The 12188-nt window shown below is 44.2% G+C and overlaps 1 protein-coding gene across 1 annotated transcript; it reads right to left on the reverse strand.

Annotated features, from left to right (window-relative positions):
* Positions 1–2861: 2861 nt before the first annotated feature.
* Positions 2862–9134, reverse strand: LOC136465673 (uncharacterized). The gene is made up of 9 exons (XM_066464318.1): positions 9025–9134; positions 8122–8426; positions 7741–8037; positions 7194–7599; positions 7096–7099; positions 6377–6771; positions 6088–6160; positions 5938–6003; positions 2862–3035 (listed from the first exon to the last, which is right to left on the reverse strand). Exons 1-9 carry the CDS (start codon positions 9132–9134, stop codon positions 2862–2864), a joined length of 1830 nt encoding a protein of 609 aa, XP_066320415.1.
* Between the last annotated feature and the right edge of the window lie 3054 nt (positions 9135–12188).

Raw genomic sequence — 12188 nt, forward strand, 5'->3', positions numbered from 1 at the left:
CCGATCCCTAAACTAACTAACTAAACTACCTCAGCTACGCGGGCTACACCGAGGCCAGGATCCATGACTCCGACTCGCCCGATCCCACGGCGCGCACCGACGCCAGGACCCGTGAGCTCCGTCTCGTCCGATCCCTAAACTAACAGCCTCGCTTGATCCCACGGCGCGCACCGACGCTAGGATCCACGAGCTCCACCTCTCCCAAAACTAACTGCCTCGGCTGCGCAACGACGCCTTGGTTGATGACTCCGTCTTGACTAAAAAACACGCACGCACGCCCGCTGAAACCCCCCAGACGATTCTGCCCGAATCGCCTAGGCGCTACACCCACGGGTGCGCTCGTGTGCACCGGTGACGAAACAAAACTTCCCCCGCTGGCAACACGAAAACTCCCCCAGACGATTCTGCCCGAATCGCCCGGGGGCTCAGGGCTACACCCGCGGGCGCGCTCACGTGCACCCGCTGTCAAAACAAAAATTGCCCAGACGATTCTACTCGAATCGCCCGGGGGCTCGGGGGCTCCTGTTGGGTTCATAAACCCAGGGTCCCTCATGGACCGGCTTCCCAACAAAGGCTCGGCTCAGCAGGCAACATTGCAAACAAACACGCAACTCATGGGTCGGCCAAATTACCTAAACGACAGAACAGAAGGGTGATCCAATCACCGACAGGAAGGTCTAGCCGAGGAGGAACGGCGCCCGTTTCCAACTCCGGCCCACCTCTCCGACCGGAGCGCTCGCTTCGGTCTCCAGCCCACCTCCAGACGGACTCTCCGACCGGAAGGCCTGACCAAAGCACTACTTCCGACTCCGACCCGCGTCTCCGACTGGGGACGCACCAAACCCCTGCTCGCTGCTCTTCTCCAATTGGCGCGTTCAGAGCCGACTAGGACTAACCGACCGGGGACGCCCGCTCGGTAAGGACCAGGGAACGGACGGAGAAAGTAAGGCAGGGCGCACAAGTCAAAACCGTAATACCAGGGACCGCACCCTGCGCATCTACCAGGCAGTACCCTGTGACCCTCCTGGCATGACAGAACCCAAGCAGTGTTGTAGGCGCCGACATTTTCCCCTATAGTATTGGAACATGGTAAAACCCCTTGCATGTCTCCAGATATCAACAGTGTGGCAGGCGCCAATGTCTACCATACCCAAAGAAGACAACACAACCTCCCACATGCATCTGACATTCAACAGTATTATGGGCGCCTACTATCATCCTGTACCCACCGACGTGAGCAACAAGGCTTAGTAGCATACGTACTCTCTCCCTCTCACTTGTAAGGCCACTCCCTTCATCTATAAAAGGAGATGCGCTCTCTCCCAACAAAGGCAGATTCATTCAGATCGATCAAGTTCACTACTACACAACAATAGAACCACCAAGTTCAAACCATGAGCACGCGCTCGAACACTTAGCTCATAGCGGGCTCCCGTCACTCTTGGCCCTTCCGACCGAAGTCCGACCGGACCTCTTGTACCCCTCGTCTTTCTCCTTCTCGTTTGTAACCCCACTGCAAACTTCGAGCACCTGGGCTCAGGAATAAAGTCACCGACCGACTCAAGCTGGACGTAGGGCACGTTGCCTGAATCAGTATAAACCATATGTCATTGAGTGCTAGGCCACATCCGATCACAACGTACGGCAAACCTACAAATATTACTTGTTAGTCACTTTCTGCACTGACAATACCACTGCTTATGGAAAGACGTATATGGGCGAAGACATCATGTTATGCAAGCTAGCGGTGCAGGAAAAAGTCACTTGTGGAAGTAATTGTGGAAGTTTTAGGTTCCCAGAAAGACTAAAATTTTCAGATGGCGAGCCCTCCACAGATCAATTCCAGGGCGGGCAATTCTTGCAAACCACCGTACTAGAAACTCTGGAGGCTGTCCCGTATGTTTGAATGGAGCAGAGGACATTAAGCACACCATCTTTGAGTGCCATAGAGCAAAGGAAGTGTGGAGGGCGCTGGGCATCTAGGAGTCGCTCGTTCGGCTACTAGCGGTGGACCGGTCTGGTGCGATAGTCTTGGAGGAGGTAATCCAAAGGGGGACCAAGTTCAAGCTATGGACGTTGGCCTGGCCGAACTCATTTTGAATGGGGGCTGGTACATCTGGTGGGAGCGCAGAAAATATGTTCATGGAGAAAATATTCAGTGACCAGAGACCATCCAGGTTAGCTCTATCCAATGGTGCCCTAACTAGAAACTATAAAATGTCTATGAAGAAGGAAGCCAAGGTGCGTAAGGGGTGGCAAAAATCTCTAGAAGGAATGATCATGGTTAATGTGGATGCATCGTTTGATGATGATGTGGGGTGTGAAAGCACAGAAGTTGTAATTCGAGATCACTCGGGAGGGGGGGGGGGGGGGGGGGGGTTGATTGCAGCCGCGCATAGCTTTGTTCCTTATGTAGGTACTAGACTTGCCATTCAGGCCGACTGTACGGAGGTGGGTAGAAACTATGAAGGAGGAAGGGTTCACGGCAAACTCGGCGGCTGCCATCTATGACGAATGCATTATTGTATGGAGCGGGTTCTAGGAAATTTCTATTGAGCACTGCAGTAGAGATGCTAATCGTGTAGTGCATGAGTTGGCAAGGCGAGCTATGAAAACCAAGACAGATTGTATTTGGGACGATGAGCCCCTAGTTTCATTCATGAGTCTGTACTAAACGATATAACTATCTTCGATCAATAAAGCTCGGGTATGCTTTGTCAAAAAAAAACAAAAAAAGTTTCCTTCGGAAAAAAATTTCCTTCTTCGCGGCGGCCGCTCGCCTGTCGCGCCGCCTGCACGCTGTTGTTCGAGGACGGGTTCATGAGCCTCGAGGAGCTCGGAGCGTTGTTCGAGGACGGCGATCAGTCGGACACGCTGTGCGCTTCCTCCGCCGAGTACGCGGAGGAGTTGCGCCGCACGCTGGAGGATATGACGGCCGAGCGGTGCACATAGATCGTCACGGCAGTGGACCGAGACGGCAATGGGGTCATCTCCTTCGACGAGTTCATGGCCACGGTGGCCACCGAGCCGGCGGCCTGAGCCATATAGGCGCCCGCACCACACCCACAAGTACGTGTATGTTTTCATCTCCGATTGTTCGTCGGCATGAGGCACGTAGGCCACTACTATGTAACCATAATTAACAGATGTAGAATACTAAGGGAAATCCACTATTTAGGGTTTCACGTTCTACACTTCTACTGGACTTCAACTGTGGTGCTGCGTCGTTGTGATCGACTGGATACTTTGAGAGGGTCAGTGCCGAAGTCTTCCCCATGTCATGATGTTCACAAATGGAGTCACTGGGTAAAAAAAAAAAAGCAAATCTTTGGCAGACACAGACAACAAATGATGGTTTATCAGACTTACCTGTTTTACCATTAGAAGTTTCAGTTCCATTCAAAGATGCACTTGAATTTTCATTAAAAAAAAAGATGCACTTGAATTCCTATTTGGCTTGTCCTCTGCAGCAACTTGAGTTCTATCAGTAACTTCACTACTTCTATCCTCTGCAGGGATTTCAGATCTAACATAATACTCATTGCGTCTTCTTTATAAGTTTCAGAAGGTGTGCATCCTGAATAGAAGGCAGCAAAACGTGATTGGAACATTATACCAAGTAACTGGTATCTTTGCGGAAGCCCTTAGGCTGGTCCTCACTCAGGTCCTCCAAAAGAAGGGCTTAACCCTGAATCCTATTACAAGCTTGTATTATATAGCCCCTTGCAGGTACTAGAAACTGTATTCTGATATTCTAAAGGCTCTCTTAATTCATTGATATAATGTCTGACAAGGACCGTTTAATGATATTGCTATATTATGATATTTTTACTGATTATTTTGACAAGAAGAAAATCTGAAAACGCTTCACTGTTAAAGCATTGAAAATGCATAGTTATTATAATTTCAAGATGTTAGCTAGGTTTAGTCATTCTGATACGGTATCTATGTGTTTTTCTGTATTCTGAAAAAACTATACACAGTTACACTTGGGTTCATTGCACTGATGCCGTAAAGTGAATGAATGTTGCGGGAATTTTGTTTAGCGTATATCATTGTGGACAGGTTGTCCTTAATAATTTATTGGATGAACCTGTTCCTTGACAAAGGACTATGAAATTTTATATGTGCAGTATAGATGATCGCTAGACTTTCTTGCTACTTTCTTAACATATAGTTGTACTTGGAAACACTTTTGTAGTATAGGTTTGCCATGGTTCCTGGAGCCCCTTAAAGCAATACACATATTTTTTAATCGTGCTAAAGCCTGTGTACGAAAATCATACTAAAATTGGTGGTCAGATGATCATACTAAAATCAAAGAAGTAAGTTTTCTTTTGTTCTTCATGCACTGAATAACGAAGCTGAAAATATAGGCAAAGTTTTGACTGGCCAACTGATCATCCACTAATTAAAATGGTGGTCTCAATGTCAGGGAGTCATGGTTTAATTTGAACACGACTAAAAGTTACCGTAGCGTTAGCACGGGTATACTACTAGTTTAACAATTAATAAGTAGCTAATGGAGGGAATGCTTCATTCGGGAGCATAGAAATGTTGGGAGGTGTTTGGCTGGCTCAGGCCCCCTTCCCTCCGCCATTGCTTGCATCGTTGTGTTTCACCACGAGTTTTTCTAAAAGATATATACCTAGGAAACTTGTTGGTCTGGCTTAGTTGGTACTCCCTCTATTTTAAATTATAGTTAATATTTTAAAATATTTTAAAAGCCATATAAATATACTATTTATATATAATAAAACTAATTTGATATTGTATGTGTTAATATATTTTTTCTATAAACTTCATTAAAGTTTTATAAACTTGACTTACGATAAATTAAGTGAAGTATTTATTAGAACTGATGGACTACTTGGTAGTGCCGTAGTGGACGTCTTGGAGCGTTTCTTTCCCTTCATGGACTCTAATTCGTGCTTATTCTTCTTGAGTAAAGTTCCTAGATAGCTAGCTTATAATTTGATAAAGAAAGCAGCCCTCTAGTTGTTATTAGGGGCCTTCCCTTCAAAAAGAAACTTCTCATGGGTCTTGATCTTTGCTCTAGAAATACTGAAATAGGTATATTCTTTGATTTTAGATGGTACAAAGAGGACCGCTAACTTTTGCATAACAGGCATCTGTGGCTTTGCACATCACACTACTTGTCAATCAAGATTTATCCCAATCTGACTGAAAGATCTCCTAAAGCAAATAGTACCACATATACACTAGCTGATTTGCAGCTACAAAATGTGTGTACCAGGCCACTGGAATGTGCATGCAAGGTATCCTTCACAGCTGTCGATTTTTCTAGACCACGCATCGTCAGCGGGCACCTGAACACCACAGATATAGATATTGCCCGGCCATCGGCAGGGACTAAAACAAGCTGACCAACACCCTGTTCGTCAGCGGGCACCTGAACATCTTCTGCTGCGGCCACAACTGCAGCAATGACTACTGAGCACAACGGATTCTGCGGTAGCACCTCAGCTTTGCAGTGATTCAACTCTTGTCGAAAAGGTGACACAGACCCTTAGAATTGCAGGGGTCATTATCGCGAGAAAAGCAAACAAAATGCTCGGTCCAGGAATAGTTCTTCCTATTAGAAATTAGCCCCACAACGACAAACTCTCCACTAATCCCCGCACGCTACTGGATGAAAATATAATAATATTTATTGATGAGGTTCAACCAAATCTTATATATCTAGAGCATGACTATCAGCGCCGGTCCTATGATTTTGAGGGCCCTCTAGCAAACTCATCGCGACGGCCCCTCTAGACCAAAAAAATTTAGAATATATAGGATAATTTTATTTGTATAGGGAAAACAAATCCAATAATATATTTTTAATTTAATATGTCTGATAATTATCGAGAGCGAGAAACAACATAGACTAAAAGAGCAATATATTTGTACTTTTAGAACTAATATGATTACCTTAAAGAAGAATAGAACTCCATCATATCCACTGCTTCTTATAAAAAGATACTTCTTCGGGCATTTCTTGATGCAAAATCAAGGACGGTATCGAGATCAATAGTGTCTAAGATATCCTTCTCGATGGTGCACATAGCCAAGCCATTTAACCTTTCTTGTGACATAGCTGATCTCAAATAGTTCTTCAACAACTTCAATTTTGAGAAACTTCTTTCGATCGAAGCTACAGTCACAGGTACAGTTAAAAGAATTCGATAGGCAACTAAAATATTTAGATAGCAATCTGCATCCATAAAAAACTTCAGAATCTCTGGCGCCGACATCAAAGAATCTGGCAAAGTCACTTGCAACACCTTTAATTCTGAAAAAAAAATCATTGATCTCAACATCGAATGAGTTATCATGAGAAAAATTTTCCACAAAAATCTTGCAGTGCAACCAAAGATCAGCTTCATCCAAGGATTTCAAATTTTCTGAGTTGAACAAGAACCCAAAAACATTATCAAATGCTGTCATCTGCTCAAATCTACTAGTCAATGAAGCAATTGCAGAATCAATCATAACTAGGAAGTACTCTCTTCTAAAGGAGTCCACAACAGACTGTTGTATTTCCTCGTCTTGGTCATCTTGTTCATCAAAATATTTCTTTCTCTTTCGTTGACGTTTTATAGGAAATATTAGCTCTATATCCAATTCAGATGCAATGTTTTTTGCTGTATTCATACTAGAAGTGAAACCTTCATCTCTATACTTCTTAAAATATGATATGACACCTTCAATATGTTTGAGAGTAGCATCTATACTCACAATTTTAGATTGCAACTTCTTGCTAACCTTATTTATAGAGAATAAAATATCATGCCAGATAACCAAACCAACTATAAATTCAAAATTCTCAAGTGCACTCACCAAAGATTGACATTCACTAACCGCCATTGGGTCATCAGTTGAAGCCTTCTCTAGCGCTATTAAAGCTGATCTTATTTGAGGAGTTTGGAATCTGATAGCTTGAACACTTTTTATTCGGCTTTCCCAGCGAGTATTAGACCATGACTTAACTGTCAATCTTGGGACATTGTCAACCAAAATCTTCCACCTTTTGGTAGATTTTACAAACAGGGTATATATACGTTGGATAATGCCAAAAAAAGAAATAACTTGCCTGCAAGATTTCAAATATCACAAATAGTAAGATCCCAAATAATGGCATATTATATGAAAACAATATATAACATATAAAAGAAATAATAGTTTACCTGTAAGATTTTCCAATATCACAAAGAGTAAGATTCAGACTATGACATGCACACGGCATATATAGTGCTCTTGGATTAATTTCAAGCAAGCGCGTCTGAACACCTTGGTGTTTCCCCTTCATATTTGAACCATTATCATACCCTTGACCCCTCACATCATCAATATTCAAACCAAGAGAGGCCAATGCACTCTTTAATTCATTAAAAAGACTCAATCCTGATGTGTCATCAACCTTCAAAAACTCTAGGAAGAACTCCTCTACCCTTGGAACATTTCTCGATATATTCACACACCTAATAATTAGAGTCATTTGTTCTTCATGACTCACATCTGGAGTACAACCTAAAATCACAGAAAAATACTTGGCATCCCTAATGATCTTTAATATAGTTTGTTTTACACAATCTGCAAGAAGAGAAATCATCTCATTCTGAATTTTATGCCCAAGGTAATGATGATGAATCTCACTATTTTGAATCCGCCTAATATGGTCTTGCATCACAGGATCAAATTCACCCATCATTTCAACTGTGCCCAGAAAGTTACCATTGTTAGCTTGATAAAGTTTCTCATTTTGCCCTCGGAAAGCCAAATTATGTTTAGCAAGAAACTTGACAGCAGAAACGATTCTTACTAAAACCTGTCTCCAATGCTCTCTCTCCTTTACAATTTCTCGTTGCAAATCATCATCAATTATTTTATTTTTGCTCAACCTCAGCCTAAGTTCATTCCAAGTATTCATGTTTCTTATATGCTCAACACTATTCTCATGTTCCTTGAGTCTTAAACTAAGATGTTTCCAGTCCCTCAATCCATCATGTGCTACCAAACTTTTGTTCTGATCTGATTTGAACAATTTGCAGCAAAAATAAAAAACTTTGTCCACATGTTTAGAGTAAACCAACCATTTTCTATCAACCACCTCACCATTGCTTAACTTTCTAGAGTAGTAAGCATATGAAAAATGTCTATTGTGAGCATCTACAGGGAACTCAAGATTCAATTCTCTCACCGGTCCTTTTTCAATCAAAATATCTCTACCCTTATTATCAAGATTCTCCCAAGTTCTGGGATCAAAGACATCATGAATAGAAGGTTGCACATCATCAATTGAATTTTTAGGTTGAGAGGAAGGCTGTAAATTTTCATTCTCTATAGCATCAACTTGTTCACTTAAATTATCATTAACTTGTTGTTGCTCTTCTTCTTGATTATCAAGTGCATCTATAGGGCTGTCATCATGCACAGCACTACTTGAAGCTGAAAAAAAACTTATCTAAAGCACCTTGTTGTGACTGAACAAACTATTCTTCTTGTCTTTTCCGTTTTTTCGCAGCCCATGACAAATGTTTCTTAGGTAACATTCTAAAATTCTTACACCTGACCCAAATTATAAGAAAAACATGACTATATGAGTACAAAGTACTAGATAAAATTTAAACAAGGAAAAAAAAATCTAGGGCCTAGACAATTTAGACATGAATTAATTCAGAACCAAGATTCACAAATCACAAAAAGGACATAAGGCAATAACCAAGATAAATCTTCAGATATCGTCGACTCGTCGTCCTCGTCGAGCCCTGCCTCGGGCCCTCGGCTGCCTTGTTGCGGCGCTGCGTCTCCTGTACGAAGTAGCGATCGGCCGATCGCTCACGCTGTGCGGGGCTGCGGCAGTGCGGCGTTGGCGGCGGCTCAGCTTAGTCCTGATTCCTGAAAAGAAAGACAAGACGGGCGACGGGCTGTGCCTGTGCGGCGCGGCGCTGCTGGCCTGCTGGCCTGCTGGCTGGTGGCTGCCTGGCTTCTGCTGTTCTGCATTAATCCCGCGCTGACGGGCTGTGCGGGCGTGCGGCGCTGCTGGCCTGCTGGCTGCCTGGCTTCTGCAGCTCTGCATTAATCCCGCGGTCCCGCCTGGCCCCCATCCCACCTGGGCCCCCGGCCATCGCACCTCCTGCCCCCGCCCTTAGGGCCGGCACTGATGACTATGGGTGTTGTCCCAATACCGCAACACTGGTCGCTTGAGAGTCCAGGCAGGCGGCAAGGCACCACCTTCATTCCGTGAACCTATCGCTATGTTGCCATAATTACAATAGCAGTCCTCCTTTTCATATTTATGAGATCAGGTTTTAAAAGTCCGACTCCAACTCTACCATGTATTGCCAAATACAACTCAAAGTCCTAATATAATCAAACTCATATAAAATTTTTGACACATATCTAAGAAACTCTACCTTGATGAATATTCCACCACCTATAGAAATCATCATGCTTGAAACTCCATGTTTACACTGGACTTGAGCTTTTGCCTTCGCCGCTCAACGATAGCTAGACTCCATCTGCAATTGAGCACCCTTCTCTTTTACCATCACAGTCTCTATCAAAGCAAAATTAGATTCTTCTCTAGCCTTGAAACATGCCTGACTCGTTGAAGCTTTAGCTCCTTGTTTGGCATCATGAGCTAACTGAAACCAATAACGCACTTGAATTGACTACATACATGATACTAAGAACCTCACAACCGCTATCTAAGCCATATATAGAATTTTTCCCCATTAGCATTGCTCTTCTATTTCCATTCACATGCTACATCTGATGTCTTACTCTGTAGTCTCCTACAGCCCTAACCAACCAAATTACTTTATTTCCAAGTACAGACATCCGCAGATTACTCAAGCCCCATTGAAATTTGGTTATGCTTAAATATCATCAAAGAAATATCACCAAATGAGTTGTGTAGTTAAGCAAATCTATGACAATAGTTATTTTTATCATGATGATATTCACACCTAACATATTTTGAGATATCTTTCTAGCCTTTCAATACTCGAGTCAAGCAAAGTTCGTAGAGGAATAGTGGGATAGAGACATGCCATTCGAGAAGCTTGAGGAGAGAACCTTTGAGGCCCTAAAAACCTTGGATCCTATATGGGATGAGCCACAGAGTCAGCATCGAGTATAGTTCTCATGGGTAAAGTTCGTTCATTTCAAACTCTAAAAACTATCTGAAGAGCCTAATTTTCAACCTCCAACTCCAAAACTAGGCACTCAACAACCCCCCCCCCCCCCCCCCCCCTAATGCTTGAACTAGACCACTACAACAAATACCCATATACATGACGGTTCACATGTGACCTTTTAAGAAATCGTTATAGAATTCTGTCATCTGTGACGGTTCATTTCTGAAGTGATACATCTATGACAACTAGTTAAGTTGTCGTCATGGTTGGACATCGTAGATCATTTTGGCACCTCTGTGGTAAATCTTAACTGTAAACTAATGTTTAAAATCAAATTAATTATAACACCCTAGGTGTTAGGCAATCATTAACACTAATCATTGATGCATCAACGCAATTAATAAGAATTGTTGAAAGATATTAGGTGAGACTCCGGAAAAGCCAAGGAATCAAAACAATTTCTTGAATGAAAACAAGAAACATAATTGCATAGAAAGAGAAATAAAAATTAAGAAAAGAACACACCCGTTTACACGCACATCTCCTCTCCACGACTTATATAATATCTAAGATACCAAAAAAAGAGCAGTTAAAAAAAAGAGAAAACAGAAAAGAAATAAGAACTAAAAGAGAGAGAGAGAGAGAGAGAGAGAGAGAGAGAGAGGAGGAGGATACATCATACATGTCGACACCCAAATTCTCCATCCCCACCAAAGCCCATGAGCTCTCCCTCACGCCTGACTCCCTCTCTCCCTCGGTCTCCCTCACAGTGCCGCCGCTCCTTGCTCCCCCCCCAAATGCCGACGCCTCCACCTCCACCTCCAGCCAACACCTCCACCTTCGGCCGTCGCCCCTCCCTGCTCCTCCCCCACACGCTATCGCCTCCACCTCTGGCTGCCGTCGGCGCCCTCCCCGTCGGTCATCGCCTAGATCTAGATCTAGATCTGCCTAGAGGTGATAGGGTTGCGGTGGCGGACAAGAACAAGCACGCAACCAAAGGCGACTGGGGCCTGGTGGCGGCCGAGAACGAGCCTGCGACCGGAGGTGCATGCAGCGGCAGGCGACATCTTCTACGATGCGTGACCTAGGGCGGCAAACTACGAAAGGTGACTTTGCTACTAGCTACCGATACCATTAGGTCAAATTGTGTTAACATCATTGTTTTAGTATCATTTGTTAACATGAAACTTTGTATTTTCCTGGTATAAATTATTATCTTTACAACAGCTAGTTTTCTTAAGGAACAACGTCAGCTAGTTTCCTGTAATTGAGTTGCACGTGACTTTGCTTGATGAGTGGCTGCTGAACTTGGACATGACTATGCATTTTTGCAGATAACATGTTGTGTCCCTTTGAGGGTGTTAATTTGGAAATCTAGTTTTTCTTGTTCAACATAGATTACAAGCTATTTTGCGCCCCCACCCCGCCATAACTTCTGTTATGCACAAGTGACACAGACCTACAGTGTAAGATCCATACGGTAAATCAATTTGGACAGGTGGTCTTGTTTAGTGGTCTACTTTTGCTTGTTCAAAGTGCCTTCTTGTCGGGGACCAATACTAGGGTACCCGAAGAGGAGGAGCTAATGGCCGTCAACATTGATTCATCCAAGCAGTCAAGAGCGCGACTACAGCTCCAACCAACCCTCAGATGCATAGGCTCCACCTCGCCCGATCTCTGGAGGCGGGCTCTGCCTCGCCCGACCCTGAGGCCGTGGGTTCCACCTCGCCCGACCCTTGAGTTTGTCCTCTGCCTCGCTCGACCCCGAGGCCATGGGCTCCACCTCGCCTGACCCTTGGGTTTGTGCTCTGCCTCGCCCGACCCCAAGGCCACGGGCTCCGCCTCGCTTGACCCTTGGGTTTGTGCTCCGCCTCGCCCAATCCCAAGGCCGCAGGCTTTGCCTCACTTGACCCCTTAGGTGCAGGCTCTGTCTCGCTCGACGAGGACCCATACCACCGCCGACCACTCTAGGTCCAAGCGTATGGGCCTGGGTCAAAACTCTGACACCAAGGAAGAGATCGGCATGCCCTGATGTAACCC

Source organism: Miscanthus floridulus, chromosome 7 (genome assembly GCF_019320115.1).
Source record: "Miscanthus floridulus cultivar M001 chromosome 7, ASM1932011v1, whole genome shotgun sequence".
In the NCBI taxonomy this organism is placed as follows: Eukaryota; Viridiplantae; Streptophyta; class Magnoliopsida; order Poales; family Poaceae; genus Miscanthus; species Miscanthus floridulus.